Source organism: Perognathus longimembris, chromosome 13 (genome assembly GCF_023159225.1).
Source record: "Perognathus longimembris pacificus isolate PPM17 chromosome 13, ASM2315922v1, whole genome shotgun sequence".
Classification (NCBI taxonomy): domain Eukaryota; kingdom Metazoa; phylum Chordata; class Mammalia; order Rodentia; family Heteromyidae; genus Perognathus; species Perognathus longimembris.
Window position 1 is genome coordinate 26,865,245 of NC_063173.1, and position 27,895 is coordinate 26,893,139.

Sequence of the window (27,895 nt, forward strand, 5' to 3'; positions counted from 1 at the left end):
GTATGTTGTAAACCTGTAAAAAGTGATAGAGATATTAGCATTCTACACAAAGCTACAATACTTTTCATATTTCATAAAGCATCTTACTGTCCAGTGTTCCAAGGAACATGTGTTGAGAAACACTGTGTCACTGAGCTGTGTTACTGTGTTACTGTTTCCATGTTAGATGTTTGTCATCTTAAAAGAATCAGAGGTTTCCAGCAGAATATCTATCTCTCAATAAGAAAAAAGAAATCCTACTTTTTTTTTTCCAGTTCTGGGGCTTGACCTCAAGGCCTAAGCATTGTCCCTGGCTTCTTTTTGCTCAAGGCTAGCACTCTACCACTTGAGCCACAGCACCACTTCTGACTGTTTCTATATATGTGCTGCTGAAGAATCAAACCCAGGGCCTCATGTATATAAGGCAAGCACTCTACCACTAGGCCATATTCTCAGCCCAGAAATCCTACTCTTAATAAATGTTTTACCTAACAAAACAGTCACATAACTCAAGCCAAGGTTTTCTATCCTTTTATCCTAAGTAGAGTAGTCTCTGCCATCATGACTTTAGCACCCTACAAAGTGGTTGAAAGGACTGGAGTTTGGAGTAAATATATGTCCTTTATCTTACCAGGCTTAATTATTTCTGCAGATGAGTGGTTGTATCCATTATATTCTGATAGTTTCTAATTTTACTTCTAAAGAATAATCTTGGTTTTTGCTGGCAATGTGGCTTAGTGGTAGAGTGCTTGCCTAGCATACATGAAGCCCTGGGTTCAATTCCTAAGCACCACATATATAGAAAAAGCCAGAAGTGGCTCTGTGGCTTAAGTGGTAGAGTGCTAGCCTTGAGCAAAAAGAAGCCAGGGATAGTGCTCAGGCCCTGAGTCCGAGCCCCGGGACTGGGAGGAAAACAAAACAAAACAAAACAAAAACTGACAACTTTCCCTAAAGTCTGCTAATATAGGAGTTGTGAAAAAGAAATCACAGACAAAGGAAATCATTTACATTGGTATGAAGATATAAGCAACTATCTAAGACAACTGAGGAAATTGACTATACCTATTCACTTTAGGTCTTCCCACAATTTGCATGGTGGCAGAGAGCTTGATTTTATTCCATGAACTTCTTCACCAGTCTATAGGACTAGAGAGAAGCATTATCTCTCCACCTGTGTCTACCTCATATAATTTAAATGTACTAGAAAAAATCCAGAAAGTGGATTTGTTTTTTTCCCTTCACTTCTCATCTCTCTACTTACTCAAAATAGTGAAACTAACATTGTATTTCTTACTTCAGATCTTTTTATGAACATGGTACAAGAACAATGGACACAGGAAAAATAAATATTTCTGGATGGGATGTGGCTCAGTGGTAAAGTATTTAGCATGTGTGAGGCCTTGAGTTCAAGCCTAGCACTGCATACATATATGATAAATGTTTGTTTTGCACAGACAGCATGTCTTGTTCTTTTGTTTGGTCCAAATAAACATTTTGAATCTGTCCCAATATATGGTCATTAAAGAAAAAGCACCCCGAATTTTCAATAGATTTTTTTGTGTTGTTTTAAATTTTTATTTATTGTCAAAGTGATGTACAGAGAAGTTACAGTTAATAGATTTTATTTTAATTTTGATGACACTTGGGTTTTAACTCAGAGCCTCATGCTTCCTAGATGTGTGCTCTATTACTTGAGACATGCCCCAATACTTTTCTTTAGTTTATTTTTCAGATAAAGTCTCATGCTTTTGTTTCTGCCAGCCTTGTATCATGATCCTTCTACATCTTCCTTCCACCTGGGATTACACATGTGAACCAACATGCCCCATCTTTCAACAGACTTCAAATGGTTATTTCTATAACATTAGGAGAATATATTCCTAAGACTAGAAATAAATTGCAAATATCTATATCCTTGTTCGGAATTAACTTTATCACTATTAGCACCCTGGTAGAACAAATCTATAAAATAGAAACACTGCATATAATACTTTAGAAAGATAGAAAATGTTACTTTATGCCTTAAACATCTCAGTACTTTGAAAGATACTTTTTAAAAAAGTCTTATGCTAGCTAGAGGCCCAAAAGATATTTAGTGTTTAAGGAGGGGAGGAGATAAAAGTTCTTAGGTAATTCTGATTGAAATTTCTTTTCGTTGTAAATATATAGACTAGTAAGGTAAACCTAGAAAGAAATATACATCTATCAGGAAAAAGTAAGCAGAGGGAAACATCAGGAACATTTGCTTGTCATGAAACTCTTATTACATATTTGTGTGTCTAATATATCTTCTCTCTCCTCACTCATCTGTTCCACTTTTTTCTTTCCCATCATGCAGTGCTTCACCCAAGGATTCATCTCAAAGCAAAATCATCCGCTTCACTCTGGGTCAGAAAAAGATCTCTAGGTTAGAGCTTCTCTGTGTCCTGCAAAGCATGGTTTAAACCCAACCCACTCCCGCTGTGTTCCTTCTGCTCTGGCTGAGTTTCCTTTTGATTCCGCTCCTCATCTCATGTTTGCAGTTTCTGAAAACCAAACATGCTTTGGCTGATAATCCAGTAATGGGGAGATTTGATTATGGCTGTGCGAATGGACACACACACACACACACAGTGAGAGAGAGAGAGAGAGAGAGAGAGAGAGAGAGAGAGAGAGAGAGAGAGAGAGAGTGCTCTGTATGCATGAGGCTTCTCCTCTAATTGGTTTTTTGCTCTAACTGCTTTGCAACAATAATCCACTCTGATTTAGAGAGAGATGAGTTTCTAATGGTTATTTATTTTTATTTTTGTGTGATTTTATGATGAGTGTGCTCCCTTGCTTCATCCTGGCCCTAATGCAACCTCACCTACATCTTGTTTATGTCTGCTGAGCTTTCTGTTGTTGTGATTGTTGTTAAATTACTAATGTAAGGTTGGGTTTCTTTGGGTTATAAAGATTCAAAGCATAAATACAAAACAACAGAGCAAGTATGTCTTGTTTAGTTTCTGGACATTCCTGCATACTGTGGAAGGATTTACCTTATTTCTCTGAAAGTGAAATAAAAAACTTTTAAAAATAGGTTGCTGGGCTGGGAATATGTCCTAGTGGTAAAGTGCTCACCTCGCACACGTGAAGCCCTGGTTTCAATTCCTCAGCACCACATATATATAGAAAAAGCCAGAAGTGGCGCTGTGGCTCAAGTGGTAGAGTGCTAGCCTTGAGCAAAAAGAAGTCAGGGACAGTGCTCAGGCCCTGAGTTTAGGCCCCAGGACTGGCAAAATAATAATAATAATAAATAATAATAATAGGTTGCTCATTAACTTTCTTGATTTAGATATCAACTTCCTACTATATCCTACCCTGAATCCTAGGATGCATTCTAGGGTCCAGGTAAAGCCATGTACATCTATTGTTATTTCCAAGGTCTAAACAACTAGCTCTACTGAAAGCACCAATTTGAATGTGTTATGTTATTTAAGCTTTACATCAGTCTTCATTTAAGCTTTACATCAGTCTTCATGAGCCAGGTTATGGTATTATCCCCATTTTACAGATGAGGAAATTAAAATTAAGGAAGTTATGTAATTTGCCCAAGATCACATAGAACATAGAGAGTCAGGATTAGAACCCAAGTGATCGAACCCCAGCACCTTCCATTTAACCCTTGTGCTACAATACCTGCTTCTTCTTTCTCTTGCATTCTGGCATTTATATAGCTATTGAAACTACTTTTTCAAACCTGGGCTTTTTCCTTTACATTGTATTGCCCCTGTGGAGTTCTAGTAGAACTTGTTGCTGGGGTAGAACTCCTTATTCTTCTGCTTAGTACCTGCTTATTTCTCATTGAAGTATCATTTAAAAGTAAAAGGAAGTGCATCCTTCCTGACCTCATTTATGTACAAGCTTCCTGACTCTGCTAGTCTGTACTGTTTTTTACTAATGAGAGTTTACTTTTCTGAAAAGTTTTACATGCGAAGACCCAACGCAGGATCTACCTAGCCAGTAAGAGAGCAACTGCACAGCAGTGTGCCTTTCTGTAGAATATCAATATGATAGTCATACTTGGTACCCAGGGAGAGGAAGAACCTAAATTTGGATTTGCTTCTGGAAGCCATCTCAGAGATTGCCTGATGAGTAGCAGGAGGCCTAAGTCAGAGCAGAAACCACTGTTCTAGAAAACTACTCCCTGTTAATTGGCACATTGTACAAATGTACACATATAGGAAAGGAAGGGGGGGAGGGTTAGGTTTGGAGGAAACTTACAGTCTAAGCACTGTTCCCACAATGTGCTCAGTCCTGGAAGATAAAGAAAACAGGAGCTAGCTGGGAAACTGTCTAATTGGAAGCACATGCCCGTCCCTTGTATGATTTGTTATCAGTCCCAGATGATAGAATGTGCTTGGTAGGAAATAGGAAGAAGGGAAGAGCAGGAAAATGAGGTGTATCTATCTCACCCAGAGGCTCTGCTAAGCATAGAACTTCCAGCTTCACCAAAAGCCAAAGTCTGGCTTCTTTTAGAGTTATTATCCTCATGCAGACTTTCTTTGAGGATATATTTGGTCTCTGCTGAGCCAAGAAAGGGATGTCCTTTGTTTCATTATTTACCTAATAGTCCTTCTTAGCCACCTCTCCCCCACTGCCAGCCTTGAGCAAACATCCTGATAAGAATTTAGGCTGATTAAGCACCACTAAGTATAGAAATAAGATTTAGTTGCCAAAAGAGACAGCCTCACCATTCTGGTTGGGCAGGCCACTTTCTCCAGTGTTCTGGAAGGATGTCTCTTGTTGGAGTACAAACCCTGACTGTACACTTGCCAGAGCCAAACATCTCAATGGGCACTAGGGATACTGAGCAGAGTGGAAGCCTGACCCTTAAATGTGGATATTGGACTCATCGAGGAATTGATTCAGAGCTAATGGATCCCCATGGGTTTCTACTCTTGGCTGTGTATTGCCCCAAGGTATACCTGGTGAGCTTGAGGTATTTAGTTTATTCTTCCTACAGGAGGCAGAAAAGCATAGTGGCCAAGAGGTACAGTCCCTATGTACTGACTTGCCTGGGGAAATGATTTAATTCTTATGAACCTGTATGTCCTGATTAAAATAATGTAGTTCTGTTTTACTTGCAGTGTCATAAGGATTAAATTATGTCATTCTAATGCCATAATGACTGGTGAATAATCAGTGAACCACAAAGCATAGACATGGCCATGTTGGGCTAGGTAAGGCAACCAGGCTGCCTCTAGCATGTCTCTCAGAGTTGGTCCCTATATGACCAACTTCTGGAATGGTATCAATGGAGTCAGTAATCAGCCCTCTCTGACTAGCTGCTGAAAAGCAGATGCTATGGAAATGAGAAAGTTAGCATTTAATCATCTTGTCTGGCAAAAAGCATCACTGGTTAGACCCCTTTCCCCTCCCTAGCATGTGCACACAAGCTGCCATTCTTCCTGTAAGGGGTACCCGTCTGCTTCCAGCCTTTGAAGTGTTTCTTTGGGAGAAGAGCTGCTTTCTTCCCATCAGCACATATAGTGAGTGGAGTCATGGAGTGGGGGATGCACTCCTAGATTATGTGCCAGGAATGATAGTCTTACTTCCCTGCCTTTTCAGCTCTGTACATGCTGAAGAAATTGATCATAGCTCTAATTTACTTGCTTTTTTCTTACACTACTTCTCTTACACTTATTTTAAAACAAAAGCATATTTAAAACAAAAATATGTTTCAGAGAGCCTATCTGTACACTCTGTCAATTTTGAGTTCCTTTGGACAAGGAACTCCTCTTTGAGAGGAACTGTTAGGATCTTTTGGTGCTGGAAATAGCACAGGGCTAACCTCTGTAGTTTCTCTGCTTCAACAAGGCTGGCACAGAGCATAGTATCCACTCTCACACCTGCAGCTATCCTATGTGAGCCAGACTCATCTCCTCAGAAAATCATTTCTGATGCTGCCAGCAGCATGTACTTCTAGGCTAGGCTTGGTAAAATATATGAAAGATGTTCACATTAATCAACTTCAAAATGTCTAGCCAAAGGCTGGAAGTCTATGTCACTGATAGACTAGAAGAGATTCTGTTTTTAACTCAAGCCTTGCTTTCAGTATCCTTAATTAGTGCTTCATCCTGGAGGGTAGGACAAAGTCAAAGCTTTATAAATATGGTCTACAAGGTTTTCCCTTCTCTGACCCTGCTTACTTCTCCAGGCTAATTCCCTCTGCTCTCTGCCTGTCAAATGCCAACACATACCAACTCTTTCCTTTGTGCTTTTCATAGGCTTTCTGCCTCTGCCTTCTTGTCCTCTACTCAGATTCCATTTGACATGACAAATTTTGCTCCAAAGTTTCTTGTTTGGACCTTCCTTGTCTATTTTATCAATTCACAAGTAACCTAGATAACAGCTAGGGAACCAGCCCCTTCAGATCTAGATAGGACTGGACATCTAGTTCTACTCCTACTTTTTAGCATGTAGAAAACCCTTCATTGCTCAAGAATTTTTGGTTCTCATGGTTGACTTTGACATCATACTTTTGAAATCTTGTACTTGAAATAAAATTCAGTTTGTGGATTGACTCAGTATCTACAAGTGTTTTGTTCCCCTCACAAGTTCTTGTTTCCCATCCACCCTATATTTATTTGTTTTTATGTGAGGTAGTTTTGCTAAAAATTTCAAATGGATGGAGAAAGCTTAACTTTGGGACAAGGTATAGTCCAAGCTCATTCTCAACAGAACTCAAGTTTAAATGCTACACCATCAGCAGCACCAAAGTGCTCTAAAAGTTTGAAGACACTTATTCTCACCCAATTTTCTGATTTGGTCAAGTTAAGAGAGCCATCCTCAATCATGTGTAATGGTGATGGTGATAAATAACATGAACTAACTTTAGCTTTGCAGTAGCATTTGATGGCTATTTGCCAACGCTGTTCTATTTATCAGCTGTATTTAAGGCCCTCTTAAGCTTCTTATTTATGTCATAGAAGATATAGCACTGATCTTCAGCCATGTGAAGGGCATGCCACTCCATCAAAGGAATACTTAGGTCCCTGATTATAACCCAGAACACCCAGAGAAAACACAGAATTTTCCCAAAAAGGAATATTTCACTCCAGAGAGTGAGGCCCACAAACAATCCAGAAGTCCAAATCTGTGTCAGTCACATTTAAAGCAGTTTCTCTTATGGAATATTCTTTAGCTAAACGAAGAGCTTTACTTGATAAAGTCGGTCTTACCTCTTTGAAAATGTTGATCGTGGATATTGATTTTTTTTTTTTTTTTTTGCCAGCCCTGGGGCTTGGACTCAGGGCCTGAGCACTGTCCCTGGCTTCTTTTTTGCTCAAGGCTAGCACTCTGCTACTTGAGCCACAGCGCCACTTCTGGCCATTTTCTGTATATGTGGTACTGGGGAATCGAACCCAGGGCCTCATGTATATGAGGCAGGCACTCTTGCCACTAGGCCATATCCCCAGCCCATGGATATTGATTTTTGTCTACCTGTTCTGGTGCTACCTGTTCTGGTGCTAGATTCATCTATTTCCTCCTTCAATTCTTTCTTGTACTATAGCACATTCCCATTGTGACAGTGTCCAATTTATCTATGAATTTGCTCAGCAGAAGATGAGATGGTGAAATCATATGCTTTGAGTGCTTACAATAAGCCAGATATTAAGTTTCATTTCACACTAAACCATTAATTTATTATTATTTCAAAGTCACACATAAGGAACATGAACCTCAGAGATGGTATGAGACTGATACAAAATTTTATGAGTAGAAAAGTCTATATTCTATACTTTACAACATACCACCTCACAGAGGACCAGGCTGCCTACCAGATTCAAGATTGTATCGGTTCCATCCCTGTGCTGTCCTAAAAATCTAATGTGTTCAAGTTTAGGGTGAGCACAATGGGGACTTTCCAACAACTCTGAAAGAAATGCACCTTTCTTCCTTGTTACATTCTGTTTTCTTGCTCTTTGCAAATTCCCCCATGGAAGCAGAATAATATGACCTAAGTTGCTCCATATTACTTAATACCACTGCTGTGATGTGGTCTTAGACCAAATCCATAATGATCTTTCAGGCCAGTCTGTAGGCACAAAGACTCTTACATACTATGGTTGCATGAAATAAATCCAGGTCAAAAAGCCCCACACCTGCACCTCCAGAAGCTCTCTCATTGAATGCCGAGTATTCAGATAATTCTGATGTGAAGGACTTGTGGGACACTTTGCCCTGGAAGTAAGACCAGAAGGTACAAAGATCCCATTGCTGGATCTCCTTGGCCAACTGTGCTAGCCACATCTGGGCCCCATACATATGCACTGGCATTGCTGATATTTTTGAAACTGATCATGTCTTCTGTGAGATGGATAATCTCTCCAAACAAGATGAAACGAATTAACAGAGAGATGAATCCTCCCAGTAAAATGGGAAGTGATGCCACTTCCTAGGAGGAGAACTCCCCTAGCCTCATCACTCCCCTCTCCCAGTCAGGGAACCGGGCCAGCTGCTCCTTAACTGGATAAATTTTACAGTCCCTTCACACCAGCTCATGTTCTCTGTTTATTCTGCAACCATCTTTCTTGCTCAGCCAACAAGAAAAAGTTTAAAGCGATTGCCTGCTTATATCTAAAGTGCTTCCAGACTGTAGGATTCTTTGGTGCTCACAGAATTGCATGGAAAGAACCGGCTGAAAGCTTTATGAGTTGAAAATTCAGACTTATCACTGGGTCTAATGCTGGTTGGCTAAGGTTCCAGTTGCTCTTAAACATAGCTCAGTGGGTTTTAACTGAAGGACATAACTAAAAATTTCATCATTTATTCATCTTTCAACTTTAATTATTGGAAAAAGTCTGCTTAGTAAGTCCCTACACCAAAATTCTGGTTGAAAGAGTCTTACCTCCTAAACTCCTTAGAGAATCATCCATAATATCTTTAGGCATATTACAAAACCACCCAGAATGAGGTGTTTTATTTAAAGGGAAAGAGTGTGTTTGTCCTTAGGCTAACCAGATCTTGCTGGTTTTATAGAAAGAATGAATGATTCTATCCATCGAATGTTTAGAAAAACTGTACTTCTGCCTCAAAAGAATGCCACAGAAACAGGTTGTCAGATGTTGAAGGAAAATATATGTCTGGACAAGTGTTTTCAACTAGGCTTTAAATTCTCTTTGCAGATGTGTTGGGAGTGATAGCAATTCCTTCTCCCATTTGTAAGTTGTATCCTTTTCTTAATGCCTGTATCCCTGGATTTATAGCAAACACTGTTTTCAGTACTTCCCATTTGCCTTAGAATAAATGGTTTAGGGACAGGCTTTTGTGTTTGATGCTTGATAGAATTAAAGCTGATATGGCTTTTGCATTTTAGACTTCCAGGTCCTACCACAAGGGTATCCGCTGCAGGCAGCGAGGCCAAAACACGTGGAGGGCCATCCACTGCTAACAACCGGCGCAGCCAGAGCTTTAACAACTATGACAAGTCCAAACCGATCACCTCCCCACCTCCACCAACAACTAGCCATGAAAAAGGTGAGTCAACTTCTTTTTTGGGTGAGTTGGGTTGAGGTGAGGGTCAAGGTTGCAAATAGGAGGATGAGAATGACTCAGAGGATGTGCTTGACTGGCAATTAATAAATTGGAGAAGATACTGTTACATTCATAGTTGTCAGCAAGAGTAACTCTTTGAGTAGAGACCCATTAAACACCTGGCTGGAGATAGGAAGCAAAACTGCATTTGGAAATTGAAAATAAGTTTTCCTGGAATATGCACTGCCCCTTAGGAACTTTTCCAGAAATGTCAGCTTTTTGAGATGATAAGCTTTTTACCCATCAGAAATAATGTGAAGGGACTTAGGAATAAGGGAGTTTTCACCCTTAGAAACAGTTAGGAATGTGGTTTGGCTAAGTGAAGATCTTAGCTACATATAAGGAGCAGATAGCATTGCTCTTGAGGTAGTGATGATGCAACTTTTGCCATAAAAGGGTATGATATTTTTACTGTCCATAGTACTTAGCCTTTAGGATGGAGAAAAAAAGTTGAGTTGCTTTCTGGATAGAAGATAGTAAAATAAGCTCTGCTTCTGTAAGCCAGTGTCTCTAGAGGTATTGGAGTAACTGAGGCAGATTAAAAGAATCTTCAATAAGAGGCAAATCCCACTTTCCTTCCTGCCTGGCAGAGGAGTCTCGACTTTAATAAGGAATATAGCCAGGTTTCTTGGAAGCATTTCCTATCTTGGCCATGTGGAATCTTCTAGGGACTTACCCTGGATGTCCTATATTTCCCTAAAGTCTAAGAAAGCTGTTCCTTAGTCCTGAAAGTGCTTCAAGAGCCTGAGCAGGTTTCCTGTGGTGCTCAGGATCAGAACTCTCATCCATGCTCCAACTTAGAATCACTTGGATCAATAGATCTAGATTCTCCCAGGAGTTGCTAATGTAGTTTTCCCTTCAAAATATGGAGAAAATGTTTATGGGGCTGACAGATATATAGATAGATACCTATATAGATACACACACATACACACACACACACACACACACACACACACACACACACACAGAGCACACTTCCAAACCAAGGCATTAGGAACTCTGCAATTAGCAGAGTCATACCCAATATATCTGGACTGATCAAGACTCTTTGTGAACCAGCCCCTGTGATTTCTGACTTGAGCAAAACGCAAGGTTTATTTTGTTTTATTGCTCTCCTTTTTTTCTCCTTCATCTCCTTTGCTTTCCTTTTCTTCACTGTACCCAAGTGTATTCTTGATAAAACCGCACTTAGATTACGAAAATAACATACACTCGTAAAACAGTACAGTATATATTAAATCAGTTCTATTTTATATGCTTCTTAACAAGTACCAATATAAACTAGTCTATGTGTAACCCTCCAAAACTTTCCTAATGCATTCAAATAAATATAATATGATATTATATATACACTTATAGAAAGATTTTTGTTTCGTAAGTAAAAGCTGAAAGGGAAGGAGCTTAATTGGCCTTAGTTACCATTTACAGAGGATCTAAATAAAACTAGGAAAGGTTGAGTATTTGCTAATATCATATCAAAGATAGAGAAAGGCAGAGTTATATTTGAATCCAGGCTCATTGGTCTCAGAACCAATGTTAAATGTTTTGCTTTCCTTGGAAAACAAGTGATTGGAGCCTTGTCTGTTGACAGTGTGTACAGGAAGAATTAGGAAGGTGTTAGGTAAAATTAGGCTGGGCTCACCCCTGGTGGGCTAGTTCATCTTTTTCCATTGGTTAAGTGGAGATATGTTGCCATAAAAATATCTGGAGAACCGGATATGGTGGTAAACACCTATAATACCAGAAGAAAAGTGAAGTCATACATCTTTACTGAATTACCTGATTTTTTTTTTTGGTCAGTTTTGGGTCTTGAACTCAGGGCCTGGGCACTGTCCCTGAGGCTGTTTGTGCTCAAGGCCAGTGCTCTACCACTTTGAGCCACAGCACCACTTCCTGTCTTTGAGTGGTTAATTGGAGATATGAGTCACAGGGGGATTTTTCCACCCGGGCTGGCTTCGAACCATGATCCTCAAATCTCAGCTGTAGGGCACTTTTACCCTCGTGCGTATTCCCTCCCGTCCCGCGGGTGGAAAAGCTGGGGTATGGCCTACGTGAAAGCCTCGGATGTGTGTAGTCGCGATGATGCCCACCTCGCCCTGCCCTCTTACGCTCAATAAGGACTCAGGACACACAGGGGCATCGGGGAAAGCTTCTTGGATTTCCGGTTTAATAAGGGAAAGATAGTCACATTTATAGTAGTAATGGCGGCAGGAAGGAGAGGGATTTGGAATGGCGAGCTAGACACTAGTGACAGGCTGACATGAGCTGTCCATCCAAGGGCGGCGCCATAGGACCTCCTCCGTGGTCTAACATCACATCCCACAGGAACGCCCCCTGGCCCGGCGCCATTTTTGCATACACGTGGTGGAGGCGGGAAGCGGGGTTAGCGGGCCAGGCGGCCCCTGCCAGGACCCTCTTAGCGCTGCAGGCAGTGCCCCACACTCAGCCTCCTGAGTAGCTAGGATTATAAGCATTAGCGACTGGAGCCAGGCTCTGATTTTGTATTTTACCTAGTCTTGACATTCTATGACATAATACTATCATTGGCATTACTTCATCAAACCAAAGACAAATTTTACAGGTTTTTTCAATACTTCCAAATATTGCTCCCCAAAGGGTTTTCTTCCAAGAGTCAAGATTATAGCAAAATTTGCAGGCCATACAAAATTATCAATACAGGCAGACAGCAGCAGGCAGTCGATCAGAAGCATATGTGCCTGCCCTGTTGTATTTCAAATGGTTTTAAAGGTCCTATACACCCCAAAGGCCAGACATTTACCACCCCCGGTTAACCAAATGATATTCCCATCAAACTGGAGGGAAGACTAGTTTCTCTATACACCAATGACACTTTGACCAAAATACTCTTAAGTTTTAAAAGATGAAGCAAACTACTTTAAGAAGCTAAAGTAATAAAAAAAAAAAAAAAAGAAACTGGTAAAAATTAACTATGTTTGCCTAAGTATGGTTCAAAACAAGCCCTTAGGTTTAAGATCAAATTCTCTGGTCTCATAGTACTGGGTTTGGGTTTTGGTTTTGTTTTTTTTTTTTTGGGGGGGGGGGCGGCTGGACTCATGGACTGAGCACTGTCCCTGGCTTCTTTTTGCTCAAAGCGAGCACTCTACCTCTTGAGCCACAGTACCACTTCCAGCTTTTTCTATTTATGTGGTGCTGAGGAATTAAACCCAGGGTTTCTTGCATGCTAGGCAATTACTCTACTGCTAAGCAACATTCCCGGTGTCTCATAGTACTCATAGTACTCAGTTTCCCCTCTATAAGTCTCAGGTCCTCCATCACTGAAATACTGTAACGTTGAAAGATTTACTCATTTTGCATTGTCTGTTGGGTTGCCAGCATAAAAATTATCCATGTGTTCTAGAGCTCTCCATTCCCAGTTTTCATATCACTCTCGTGTTCTGTTTGCCCTGCCTGTCACAGAGAGAAGGGAAAACCCAGCTGTGGCTAGAGAAAAGAGTTTTATAAGAAGTCTTTAATACTTTGTCACTTATAAGTAGCACTTGGACCATTGATGAAGAGTTTCTTTCAACCAAATAAACCTATCACTTGAGTTGGCAAAGCAAGCTATTTGTCAGAGTTGGTGATTGGGAGAACTGTGGAGCAGTCATCCATATCCTACCATAAACTGAAATTCTGATATAAAGTCACAGTTTGAGTAGATAGGATTAATGCAGTAACCTGTGTCATGCAGAAAATAATATAACTAGAGCACCTTGTTTCACATTGTTGCTTTCACCTGTTCATTGTCACTTGTGGCCCACCTTCATTGGGCTGGTTGTTGTTACCAAGAGGACCAGTATGCAGATGCTGCTTCCTATAGGTACATGTATTTGATAACAGAGAGGCGTTCCAAGTTGTAAGGGGTGTGGGGGGAAGATGACATAACTAGGAAGATTCAGAGAAGATGCTGGAGAATTGATTTCATTTACATTGGTTTCCATTCCCAAATCATTGTTTAGCAAAAAGGAAGAGGGGCCTGAGAAGGAATGAGTCATCCCAGTGTGCTGGTCTGGGGGTTAATCTAAGAGCACATCTGTTGGGTTCACTGAATCCTTTGATGGTCCTTTGCCTAGTAGACATCTACAAGGATGCCTTCTTGATGGAGTGAGACATCCTTGGTCAGTTTGGAGCTGAGATCCCTGGCTGGAGAGAGTACAGGTACCTGCTGCTCTTGGTGAATGACAATCACGTCTAACTGGAAAACAAATGTGAAGTTGCCATAATCACTTGGCAAGAACCCATTATTGTTAAAGAGCTTAGAAAACAAGCTTAGAGATGTGAACCAGGAAGGCATCACTGAATTTAAAGAATCTTCCAGGAGGTTGTCTGGAAAGGGAACTTAATGTATAGTTAGATTGCCTTCTTTGGTAGGCAAGCAGGATGGATTAGGTGCTAATAAACTCAAATACTTCACAGGGCCCTCAGCCGGAAAAGTTCAGGAGCTTAAGAAGTTCAACCAGCTGCTTAGGCTGAAGTACAGCTATCTCAAAAGAAGAGATTTGGGGCTGGGAATGTGGCTTAGTGGTAGAGTACTTGCCTAGCATGCATGAAGCCCTGGGTTCTATTCCTCAGTACCACATAAACAGAAAAGGCCAGAAGTGACATTATGACTCAAGTGGTAGAATGCTAGCCTTGAGCAAAAGAAGCTCAGGGCCAGTGTCCAGGCCCTGAGTTCGAGCCCCAGGACTGGCAAAAAAAAAGAAAGAAAGAGAAAGAAAAGTCAGGGATTTGTGCTGCAACTGAAGACAAAGTGATTGCTTTGAAGGTAAATGATTGAGTTTGCCTTCTGGCTCTGATACTTTCTAGGTGTGTGGGTTTGGGAAATGCATTCATCTCCAGGGCATCTGCACAGGATCACCCTCTAAAGACCATCACAAGGCCACGTTTGACACCATTCCACCCAAAATGATGGTGACAGGAATCAAGCAGTGGCAGGGCTTGGCAGGTGTTCTCCAAAGAAATGGTTCGGGCAGCAGGCTATAGTCATCACAGTGCTTGTCCTGGCCTAAGGTAGTAGTCAGGTTAAACAAATTCTTTAAAAGGGCAAGTACAGGGCTGGGAATATGGCCTAGTGGCAAGAGTGCCTGCCTCATATACATGAGGCCCTGGGTTCGATTCCCCAGCACCACATATACAGAAAATGGCCAGAAGTGGCGCTGTGGCTCAAGTGGCAGAGTGCTAGCCTTGAGCAAAAAAAAAAAAAGAAGCCAGGGACAGTGCTCAGGCCCTGAGTCCAAGCCCCAGGACTGGCCAAAAAAAAAAAAAAAAAAAAAGGGCAAGTACAAAAGTTGTTCTAGCTTTAAAGCCGCAGACCCTACAGAAGTTCGTGTTTCTTGAAATAGTTCTAAATTTCCCAGACCTAAAATGATGGCATCTCCAAGAGATAATCATCATTTTTCTGTGACTCTTCCTAGTCCAGATGTTTATTAACAATCAAGGGTCATTTTTGCCATGAACAATGTTGCTTAGTAACAGTGAATTTCTGTCTTTATCAGGTTTCCAGGGGAACAGAGTTAGAAGGTTAACCCAAGGTCAAATTCGTGTGCAGAAGCAGAAGAGGTTTTGTTAATCCTTTCCCAACAGCAAGTCACCTCACCTCAGAGCTTCAGCTTTTTTATCTGTGAGGTGACAACAGGCCACCCTAGCATTAACAAAGTTACATGCATTCTTTCTGAATTTTTTCCTAGCTTAATCTAAATGATCTGTCCTTGTCTTTGTTTCAGCCTTCAGGCTTGAAGCTTACTATCATTTCCTAGTGGTAGGAGTTCATTGATATGGTTGGTGTTGTTTTTTGTGGCACTTGCTAAATTCTGACCTTTGGAACACCTTGGGGCATTAGGTAAATTCTGACCTTTGGATCACTATATGGGGGGCTGGGGATATGGCCTAGTGGTAAAGTGCTTGCCCTGGATCACTATAAGGTCAAGTGGCTTGCTGCCTTGCCAAGGCTTCACCAGTGAGACAGTGGTGGCTGTGGCTGACTCCATAAAGACAGATTTCATCTTTATGGTTTGCATTTTACACCATCATTTCCTTTTGAGTTTTTTTTTTCAAATTAGTGACAGTGTCTAATTGAATAGATGAAAAGTCCTCAAACATGAGGCAACTCTCTCCAAAACAATGAACGCATAAGCAGTCAGAATTTTCCACTCTATATAGGCAAGTCACAGCAGAGGATCGCAAGAGCCCAATACCCTGATGATCACATAAGATGATGCTAAGTGAAATGAACTCCATGTTATGGAAACGATTGTTATATCACAGTTGTAACTACTTTCAACGTCCCATGTGTATCTGTAGCTACTATTATTGACAATGTTCTTGTATCACCTTCCCGTGGTTGTACCTACACTATCTCTGTAATCTTATCTGAGTATATTGGAAACCATGTATACTGGTATTAGAACTAGGAAATTGAAAGGGAATACCAAAATTGAGAGACACAGGGTAAAAAAAGACAAACAACTACAAAAGCAATACTTGCAAAACTGGTGTAAGTGAACTGAACATCTCATGGGGGGAAAGGGAAAGGGGGAGGAGGGCAGGGGGGTGGTACGAGGGACGAGGTAACAAACAGTACAAGTAATGTATCCAATGCCTAACGTATGAAACTGTAACCTCTTTGTACAACAGTTTGATAATAAAAATTTGAAGAAAAAAAAAAGAATTTTCCACTCTGACATAGTAGATGCAAATGGTCTGTGTGTGGCTGAAAAAAGAGAACAAATTCAACATGGATACCTGTCTGTCACATCTGAAACACAGATGTCAAGTTCCATGATCTAGGCAAACTTGGTAAATTTAAGATGTACATTATTGTTTCTCAAGGTGTGATTTATGTGTGATTTGTTTCATCTTATCTTGATGTAATTGCTAGGTTTTATAAACTTAATCCTTCCCATTCAGATTTCTAAGTTTGAGCTCAGAAGCTTAGATTTTTGTGTCCAGGCAATGCTTATCGCACTGAGTTTGAGGCTTTTTGTCCTAGTCTTCTTGGTACATCAGAAAAACTTCTACTGGGGCTGATGTGGCTTAGTGATAGAGTGCTTGCCTAGCATTCATGAAGCCTTAGGTTCAATTCCTTAGTGTTAGGTTTTTAAAGTAGGTAGCCGGTAAAGGAGAACGCCACGCGGTATTCAGGCAGGAGAGAACATTTATTACCGAACTGCTGGCCTGTGGCCAAGGTGATCCATGGCCGGAGAGAAGGGAGAGAGAGAGAGAGAGACCCCCACCCAGCCCTGCTTTATTTAGGGCAGGGGCAAGGGGTGTGGCCAGGTGGATTAGGAGGTGACCTCAGGGAAAGGGGAGGTAACTGCCTCCAGGTCTGCAGGTTACCCAGGTAACTGGGTGGAGACTTAATGAGGTGGGGGCATCTGCATGTAGCCCTCAGGGAGAGGACCTAACACTCAGTACCACATAAACAGAAAAAGCAGATGTGGCACTGTAGCTCAAGTGGTAGAGAGCTAGCCTTGAGCAAAAGATTCTTTTCCCTTTAATTTTTTAGCAATATGTTGCTATGGTGAATGTAAAACAGTAAGACATCCAGACTAGTATGTGACATACAGTTTGCAAAAATCTATATTTAAATTTACTCTCAGAGCAGGCAACTTAGAGTAGGTATATTCAGCTATTGCAAATGTCTTCCAATCTTGTTTTGGTTTTAAGTTACTGGCTTGTAAGGCTTCAGGTTCTTACACTTTATTTAAAAAGTTTTTCATTATAGTTTTGTTTCATCTGAGCTAATAGAAAATAAAGGAATGTATTTTGATCCTATCCAAGGGCTAGAAATATAGAAAAGGAGGGAGGAGGTAACAAACAGTACAAGAAATGTATCCAGTGCCTAACATATGAAACTGTAACTTCTCTGTACATCACTTTGACAATAAATAAGAAAAAAAAGAAATATAGAAAAGGAGTATCCCTTTAGGGTCTAGATATGATAGCAGAGAGAATGTATGGTCATTGAAGTTCAGCAAGTAGAAAGTCAGCCTCACCCTCACCCTAGATGAAGAATCATCTTTTGGCTCTTTCTCTAGTCTCCTAAGTGAAGAGCTTGGTATTTCTTTGTGGATGCAAAGCCTAACATTCAAGAAGAAAGATACTATATCTGGTGTAGTATTTCTGGTCACCCTTGGAAATCTCTTTTCTGATCTGCTGTGTTATTAAGAGGAGAGGAGACAGAAGTATCCTTCCAATTTGTATTGCTGTTATCCTTTAATGCTAAAGCTAGTCTCTTTCTACTGAGACTAAGGCTGCAATCATGTTTGGTTTTTCTCAATATATTTCAAAACCAGTGTGAGTTTCATCAGCTATATATTTTCACTGTAATTCAGACAGCCTACCATTTTTGGAATAAAAGGCATGTGTGGAGGAAAGTAGAGAGAGAATAAATCATTTAGGAAGATGGAATATCTATTTGATTAGTCTTGTGTCAAGAATAGAAAATGATTGGTTGGTATTCATCCGATCTTCAGGTGATAAATTTCTGTGTTTCGCTTGCCTCAATCTGTTATGTGGAAATCGTCACACATGTGTGAATTAAATTTAATTTCAAGGATCATTGGAAGGAGAAAGTATTTGCATGTCTCAGTGCTCTCCTAACCATTTTTATCCAAATGTCATCTGTAGTCAGGGCTTGGTTTAGTCTTTTGTTTTTTTTTTTGTTTTTTGTTTTTTTTTTTTGGCCAGTCCTGGTCCTTGGACTCAGGGCCTGAGCACTGTCCCTGGCTTCCTTTTGCTCAAGGCTAGCACTTTGCCACTTGAGCCACAGCGCCACTTCTGGCCGTTTTCTGTATATGTGGTGCTGGGGAATCGAACCCAGGGCCTCATGTATAGGAGGCAAGCTCTCTTGCCACTAGGCCATATCCCCAGCCCCTGGTTTAGTCTTTTATTTAAAGTTCTTTTTAAGAAATGTTTTTCTTCTCCAAAGTTAAGTATTTGACAGTGGTTGTCAGCATTTGAAAATTCATACATTTTGGGATAAATGGAATTAACATTTTCATGAGCAAAATGAAGGATGGAATACTAGTTGGAATGAGGAAGGAGATCCTAAACTCTATACTTAATGATTCACAACACAGCTACAACTTCATGATGGGTTTTCTGTGAACACCCACTTAGCAACTTCTCTGTGCCAAGCATGTGGCATCCTTGGGATGAAATGAATCTGACAGGATACCTCTTTTCCAGCTGCAGTTTTGCCTTCATGACTGTCATTGTGTGTACTTTGCTAGAACACCAATATGTTAGGGAAGCCCATGAGGATCTAGACAAGAGGTCACATTGAGAATATTTGTCTCCAAAGATGGGGTCACAATATATCTACTTTGTGGGAAGAATGACACAGGACCCATCTGTAGGCATCCTGCCCTGTAAATAAATGTTCATGCCATAGAGTGAGTGGTCTATGCAGAGGCACTGTGGAAGTACTCCCATTCCAGTACCCTAACAGCTTCTGCTGTGATTCCTTAACAGTGGCCATATTGATTCTTACCATTGTCAAGTGTCCCTGAACTAAGACAATGTTCACTTACCAGCTACTGTGGTAGCCCATGGCCTAGCTTCCTTCCTTCCTAAGGAGGTAAAACAAGTCTCTCATCCTGCAATGCTTCCTTTGCCTTTGCTGTGCCGGGAGAATCACAGCACTTTCTTGGAATGAAAACTGAAATAGAAGAGTAATGGCCTATTGTTAACTCATCTTGGGAAAAGCAAAGCTTAAAAAAATGTTGTTCTGTGCCAGGTCAGCCTAGGACAGCGAATCTCTGCTGCCCCCTGCTGCCCAGGTTTGATGTTTGATGGGAGTTGGAGCTCCTGGCCTGGCATTCTCAAGGCACTCTGTTTAAAAGATAATGGCTAGCAGACTGTCCACATGTTCTCTTCTAGACAGGGCCTCCACACATTTGTTTCCTCAATTTAGGAGAATGACTGTGAACTGGGAGAAAACCCACAATGTGGATGTGATGGCATCCATGTGGCTGGGTGGAAAACTTTCTCTTGAGTTTAGTAAGGAACTGACAGCAGGCCTGAGGTAAACTGTCTTTACAAGGCTGTTCACCCCCTCACTTTAGTGGGTGGACTCAGGGATCAGGTTTAGCCCTAAGGAAAATGATCTTTGAAGGTACTAGTTGATTTTTGTTCTAAGAAAGTTGTTTTTGATTTGGCTCAATTTTTAATAACCAAATGATTCCAAAGCAGACAAATAAATTATTCCCCTTTATTACACACACACACACACACACACACACACACACACACACACACACACACACACCACCCTATGTGTTAATAAGTATCATGCTAGCCAGTGATTATTTAATGGTACCAATCTTGCCCTCATAAAACTCATTCTAGTGGAAGAGACAGACAATAAACAAAATACAAATAACATTACATTTTAGGACCATTACTCTTGTGCAAAAAAGTAGATGTTACAAATGAATTTCTGAATTAGGCTCAATCTTAACCAGAACTAGACCCACAAATCTTGCAGTTGACCCCTTTGTTGATTTCCCACATGCTAGTTGGGAACAAAGGATGTTTTATAAAATGTGTTAATTGGGGGAACAGATGGAGGTGTATACCTTGGGCCAGTTTTTTTTTTCTTTTTCTTTCTAGCCACAGACAGCAGAACTAAGAAATGACAGAGAGAAAAACTTTAGGAAGATCTTTCATGTTTGTCTTCTCCCAGTTGAATAAGGGTTCTTGGGATAAAGAATTATCTGATCCCAGTGATATTCAGACAGCTATGAGTTTCACAGAGTTTCAATATTAGAAATGGGTTAGAATAGCTATTCCCTAAGATGTTTACAAAGCTAGGATTTAGTTACCCCAGGTGCAAGGTGGAGTTCATGTGGTTTAAGTGGGCACTAAAACATGTCCATTTCTGTATTGTCACATGCATTCCCCCATACTTTACCAGATTCCTGAAGTCTCACCTTTGAATAGTTCCTTCAAGGCACAAATGTGCTTTGTTCTTGATAGTGACATTATAGTCTAGAACTCATTTCTGTGCTAAAATTAATTACACCATATGTAGGTAATGCCTGTGTACCATTAAGTAATTCCTTCTTTTCCACCTTTCACATACATGAGGCAGTTCTCTCTTAACTTCAGATAAATTGTCCTGAACTAACCCAGTTCTTGTTACAAGGCCATCCAAGTGGCCACAGAGAAGGATTTCTGTCCCAGATAAGAAATCAGGCTGCTTAGAAGATGTACATGATGGTTTGAACTGCTCCATAGTTGTATTCATTTCCTTGACCTCTTCCAGGAATGTCTTTCAGCCAGTTACATGCAGAATTACTTTTTTTTTTAAACATATAAATGATTTAATTAGGCTCTTAGTAAGTTTAGAACACTATTTTGCGAGGATAAATCCCATTTGTTAGAGCAAAAAGAGATCTCATGTATCCTTGGAGTTGAGGAACAGCTTTGATTTTGGGTAGAATTTGTGAGTCCACAGCTTTCTGATCAGCTTTGCGCTGCTCTGTAACCTCGTATTTCTGTTTTTCTGTGTCGAAGATCTCACCTTCCTGGTGCCTGGGCCAGAATTACTTTTGAACAAATATTTTACAAACATGCAGTAGGGGGCAGCATTCATTAACAAAAACGAGGGACAGAGCCGTGGCCAGCAGAGCAGGTTATTTCAACCTTATAGGGAAGAAGCAGGACTCCTTTATTGTCAGAAATTTTTATGCACTGGCAACTCTTCTCATTCTGCTCTGTCATTGGTACATGCATGCGGCACTGGCCTTCAGTCCTAAACATTCTTTGGGTACAGGATTACTTTGCTTCATGTTAAATTCATGTGGCTGAGTCCAAACCAGTGAGTCCAAACCTGAAGGAAGAGTGACTTGTGTGCTAGGGAAAGTCACCTGTCACCAGACCTTTGCTTTCAGGCAAATTCAAAGCCATCTCGGCTTCACATTCTCCAACCGAAGTAGCGTTTCCTTCCTCTTGTGTTTCTTCACACTGGTCATGAAATTTGCAGGAGCTTGCCTTTCTCTTGAACTCTCCAGCTTTTTTAAGTCTGGTGAAACAGGTTGTGTCTTATTCCTCTATAGTCCCTATCCCTAAAAGCACTCTAAGATCTAGAACTTAAATGGGAATAGTACCAAACGCATGCAGTTACTATGAGGAAAACAAGGTATGAAGTGAATTATGTGCCTCAGTCATAAGTGACTGTAAGGGACAAGTGCCACAAAGGGTGAATTGAAAATCCCAGAAAACCAAGTCTGTAATCCTGGTCACATGCCTCATATTTAAAAATCTAAAGCTCCCTGTGATAACCTGTCCTTGTTTAGCCCCATCTTTCTTGGATTAATCATAGTGAATGGTGGGTTTGAAAAACAGAAGACCTAGAAACATCTAGTGACCTTTACCTAAAGGCCATTACTAGTAAATGAACCCTTGTCATATCTACTCAGTTACCTTTTGTTCCTGGAATTCAAAAAATTTAGTCGATTGATTCTTGAAATCTCACTACCACTTGCTGCAATTTGAGATACAAGTATAGACTAGGACATGCAAACATTGAGGAAAACATTTGTTTGGTTATTATTTTGTGTTGTTTTTGTAGGAATTGGCTATGGTAGAGAAAAGAGGTAGTTTTCCCACAGAATTTTAAACAAAAAGAAAGTAATTGTTTTTTAAAAGTTTTAATTGTTGAGTTTTCCAAAGTATGATACAACAAAGGGCTCTTTGACCACTAAAGGAATTTCTTCTGAATGTGATTTTTTTTCTTTTTTTTTTTTTTCATCCTTGAGTTTGGGCTTGCTGATTACCTTAATGAACCCAGATCCACAATTTGAAACAAACTGCTTTATTTCTAAGAGCTGATCACCAAACTATCCTTAAACAGATTAAAGATATTGTAGCTACACTAACAAAGTAACCCAAGCAAAGGAGCAGGGCATAATCTGAGCTCTTGTCCAAGATGTGCCATGGTTTTGGCTTTAGGGTACTGGTCAGCATTAGTGGCTGTATCTTAGCAAATGAAATGGCCACTGCTGGCCAGAAACTGATCAGAACTGTTCAGTCTCATTAAGGTGCCCCTCAGATTGCCTTCTGGCATGAAATGCTTCAGAATGCATCAAACAGCCAAGGTAGAGGCTGGCTTCCTTGAAGTCTTTCCAAAGGCTTTGGCATATGTACCTCTTGGATGAGCTTAACTAAACAGAGAGCTTTTGAGGACTGGGGAAGTTCTGGGAGAGCTCCAGGCTCTGGGAGCAACACTGGGGTTGCGGTAGGGATATTGGGCTCTTCTTAGCCTGCTGCTTTCTCTCCTGGCTCCTTCCTTGGAGAATTCCTTGTTGTCATTCTCCATCACTGGAGGTGACTTCCCAGCATCAAGAGGAGCGTTGTTTGCCGAAGGTTCTTCTGTCTTTAATCAGTAAGTAAAGGCATAGCTTCCAGAACATTCTGCAGGGTGGAAATATTCTTCACCGATGCTACCTTCCACCGGTGGTGGTGGCTGCTACATTGGTAGCTACTAATTACATGTGGCTACTAAGCACCTGAAATGTAGTGTGTGTGTGTGTGTGTGTGTGTGTGTGTGTGTGTGTGTGTGTGTGTGTGTGTGTGCGTGCACGCCCCTGCCTCTGTCCTATCTCATGGGCCTTCCTGATTGGTCTCAACCTCTCAAGTAGTTATTATTATAACTATGAGCCACCATGTCTGGTTCAGGCCTACTTTTAAGGTAGATGAGATGATGGACTGTGAGCAGGAAAGGGTATTGTAACAATAACAATGGAGAGTCCTTGGTAGTTTCTAGTTACTGAGTTATTCTTACGTATAGGAGGTGCTTTGGGCATATATAGTCTCATTTAAACCTTTTGTTTATTAGTACTTTCTGGGAAATACTAATAGTATTTTCTATGTTTAAAGTCAGAGAAACTGACTTTAGGGTCAGAGTTGCTAGAGTCAGAGCTGCCTCATGTAGCTGGCAACGGCCAGTGTAGAGATTTGAACAAGGATCTACATATTTTTAAAGCTGATGTTTTGCTTTTGCCCTCCATACTGTCATACAAGCTAGTTGTGGTGGATTCTTTAATGATGAGCCCCTTTTTTGGTGTCTGATACTGTATAGATTGTTGAGGATGCAGAAAAGGCCAGATGACAGTCCAGGCAGTTAGAGCCATAGAAATTCAGCGGGGGGGGGGGGGGGGGGGGGGGGAGTGGTTGCTTAGGGACTTGCAGGAGTGGAGTAGAGTCCAGGAAGAACTGGTATTGCATGAAGAATGTGGACTTTCTAGACCTGTAAATGGTTACTGTAAATCAGGTGCTCTTTTTTTTTTTTTTTTCTTTGCTAGTCTTGGGGCTTGGAGTCAGGGCACTGTCCCTGGCTTCTTTTTGCTCAAGGCTAGCACTCTGCCACTTGAGCCACAGCGCCACTTCTGGCCTTTTCTATATATGTGGTGCTGAGAAATTGAACCCAGGGCTTCATGTATATGAGGCAAGCACTCTTGCCACTAGGCCATATTCCCAGCCCCTAGAGGTACTCTTAAGAGTTTATTTTTTATTTTTGTTTTGAGACAGGATCTTCTTTTGTAGCCCAGACTGGCCTTGAACTTCTGTTCCTCCTAATAGCCTCCTGAGTTCTAGGATGACAGACATGCACCACCATAACTGATTTACTGTTTGTTGTTGTGTTTTATATATATATATATATATATATACATATATATGATATAATATATGTACATATATTATGTATTAGAAAACAGATACCATATGTAAAAATATCATTTTGGTTTTTTAGTTGTCTGGCTGTGTGTATATGGAGCATGTGCTCCTCCAGTGAGGTACACCCCAGCCCAAGGTCATAGAAATTTGAGTTCATTGTTGTGATTGATATTATCATTTTTCTGGTCATATCTTCTTATGTAAAGTAATATGTAATCCTCATCTTATTGGTTTTTTTGTTTTTTGTTTTTTTTTTTTGGCCAGTCCTGGGCCTTGGGCTCAGGGCCTGAGCACTGTCCCTGGCTTCTTCCCGCTCAAGGCTAGCACTCCGCCACTTGAGCCACAGCGCCGCTTCTGGCCGTTTTTCTGTATATGTGGTGCTGGGGAATCGAACCTAGGGCCTCGTGTATCCGAGGCAGGCACTCTTGCCACTAGGCTATATCCCCAGCCCCATCTTATTGGTTTTTAGTTTCATCATTTTGCCAACTTTTTTTTTCAATTGCATGGATTGAATCTCAGAACTTGAGCATGCTAAGCAAGTACTATCTCACTGATCTATATTACTAATCCTTAAAAAAATCATTTGATGACATTGTCTTTTTATGTAACTCAGGCTTAAAGTCAAGATCTTTAAGCCTCTTAAGTAGCTAGCTGGGATTAATAGGCATACCAAGTTTGTTCTCTCTGTCTCTCTGTCTCTCTCTGACTCTGTCTCTGTCTCTCTGTCTCTCTCTCTCTTTCTCTCTCACTCTCTTTCTCTCTTTCTCTCCTTCCTCTCCTCCTGGCTCAGCAATGACTGTATGTAGTTAAGTCTATTGACTATAAGATTCCTAAAATCTAAAATTCATGTGTGTACTAGATGCTGTGCTTAGAGCAGGACTCAGCTGCTCCATAGAGCATATGGTCCAATGATGGAAAGAACACTTAGCTTATAACATTTGTATGAGGAGTGTCTGTACATTGCTCTGGAAGGAGCATCCAATCAGCTATTGGAGGATCAAAGACTGGAAAAAGTAAAGTCTAGTACCTGGTGCCAGTGGCTCATGCCTGTAATCCTAACTACTAGGGAGGCTAAGATCTGAGGATCATGGTGCAAAGCCAGCCAGGGAAGGAAAGTCCATGAGACTCTTATCTCTAATAAACTACTCAGAAAAAGCTGGAAGCCATGCCATAGCTCAAATGGTAGAGAGCAAGCCTAGAGCCAAAGAAGCAACAGGGGTTGGGAGACGAAAAGTTCTACCTAAGGTATACATCTAGCTGGCTAGGCTTATACCAACTAGAGAGAATACATCTCAGTTGAGTGATTAATTTATTTGTGAGTGCAGAAACCTAACAGCTCTGAGGTGATGAAGTTCTGGCCAGCTAAATCACAGCAAGTTTCAGTGTCTGTTAGAAAAAGGGCAGCCTTCTATCAGAAGGAATGACATTGTCCCATTTGTAAGGATATGGAAGGACTTGGAAAAAGTTATACTAAGTGAAGTGAGCCAGACCCAAAGAAACATGGACTGTATGGTCTCCCTTATTGGGAATAATGAGGACAGGTTTAGGCAAGTCATAGCAGAGCATCACAAGGCCCAATAGCTATACCCTTATGAACACATAAGATGATGCTAAGTGAAATGAACTCCATGTTATGGAAACAATTGTTATATCACAGTTGTAACTACTTTCAACGTCCCATGTGTATATGTAGCTTCTATTATTGATGATGTTCTTGTATCACCTTCCTGTGGTTGTACCTACACTATCTCTGTAATCTTATCTGAGTATATTGGAAACCGTGTATACTGGTATTGGATGCAGGAAATTGAAAGGGAATACCAAATTTGAGAGACACAGGGTAAAAAAAAGACAAACAACTACAAAAGCAATACTTGCAAAACTGTTTGGTGTAAGTGAACTGAACACCTCGGGGGGGGGGGGGGGCGGGAAGGGAAATGGGGAGGAGGGGGGTATGAAGGACAAGGTAACAAACAGTACAAGAAATGTATCCAATGCCTAACATATGAAACTGTAACCTTTCTGTACATCAGTTTGATAATAAAAATTAAAGAAAAAAAAAGGGCAGCTTTGCACCTTCAAAAATGTGAGCAATAACTTCCACAAGCTGCTGTGCCATTCTAACTGGAAGGTGGCAGATTGCAGATACTTCACTGAATTTCTACTAGATTAGATTGTAACTGAATTACTTCTGGTGCTATGAATTTTGAATTTCTAAGTAAAATATCTATCTTTTTATTAGTAGTTTTTTCAACTTTATTCCATTAAATAAAGAGTAGCCAGCTGTCAGAAGTAAGAAAAGGTAAAGCCAATGGTTGTTTGGGTGTATAGTACCAGGACTGGAACTCAGGACCTCGTGTTTCCTCATCTTGTTTGTATTCTACCAGTTGGTTCATACCTCCAATGTGGATTTTTGCCAGCTATTTTTGGCAATGAAATCTGTCAGATTTTTCTGATCTGTCTGGTTTCAACCTGTGAGATTCTCAAGCATTTTCCCTATCTGTCTTAAAAGTTGGTAGGATTGCAAGCATGAGCCACTAGTGCTTGGCCTAGGCTAAGGTTTTGTAGGCAGAATGGAAATGAGATTTGTACTCTGGATTCTTAGCCTTTTCACTTTCAGAATAAGTATAAAAAAGTGATTGTTATGTGTTTCTCTATCTCTTGAAAAAGGCTGCTTTGCTTGTAAACACTTGGAGCTTTAAGTAAATGTTTACATTCCATTTAAACACATTTGGACTTTAATGTCTAGGCTGCTGCTTACCAAAATGTTAAATATTTTAAACTGAAGAAATGTGTTTAAATGTTGTGTTTTCTAATGACTGACTCTATTTACCCTTAAGACTTACTTTGAAGCCTAGTCTATCGTCCAATTCAAGACCCTCCTACCTCAGCCTTTCAAGTCCTGAGATTATAGATGTTTGACTGAAACTGGTCACTTTGTGGCTCCATAACCTGACACATACATGCTTTAAATGACTGAATGTGTCTGTCATAATTTCAGATGACCATTGTCATGAAAAGTTTTCTTATAGTTTAACTAGAAACTCGCCTTTGGAAGCATGTCTTTGTGGGCATTTTCTTCCAACCCTCGAAGTAATTTCCTAGGTACCCACACTGTGCCTTATTCCCCTCTCTGAACCCAGCCAACTCCTCCGAGGAACAGTACTTTATATATTTTGCTCTCCCAGCATGTTTGCTTACAGACTAACTTCCATGAGTGGGAAACTTACTGGCAACTCAGGGAGAAACTAGATTAAACAGAGACTTTGAGAGCATAGTTTTCCTAATGGCAGGGACAGGACATGTAATCTGAGTTGTCCAAGGGAACCCATGCATTCCTGACTGCTATTTTAAGACTCTCCTCCTAAACTGATACCCGCCAGGTTTATTTGGTTTAAGTCCTACTCAGGGAATTTGGCTTGTTTCTGTGCATCAGGGTTGTCATGAAAGCAGCTCCTCCAGGATTCTGGCTGGACAGCTGCAGAATAGCTGGCATTTTTCTTTCCTTTACTCTGTATTGACAGCAGGTTTGAATCATTCAGCCCTGTTTTGTGTAACATAACCAGGCCAGAAATCATTTGAAAAACATTTACGATGTCTAATTGGATCTAGTTTTCAATGAAAGGAAGACATTGCTTGGTACATTGTGTATTTT

The 27,895-nt window shown here is 40.7% G+C and overlaps 1 protein-coding gene across 7 annotated transcripts in view; it reads left to right on the plus strand.

Moving 5' to 3' along the window:
- The window catches only part of Nav2 (neuron navigator 2), a 702,797-nt gene that overhangs the window by 486,535 nt on the left and 188,367 nt on the right, over positions 1–27,895 (plus strand). For all 7 annotated transcript variants that reach the window (XM_048359787.1, XM_048359783.1, XM_048359784.1 and 4 more), the window contains exon 6: positions 9,320–9,480. In XM_048359787.1, the coding sequence (XP_048215744.1) occupies positions 9,320–9,480 (161 nt within the window). The remainder of the gene's footprint in view (positions 1–9,319; positions 9,481–27,895) is intronic.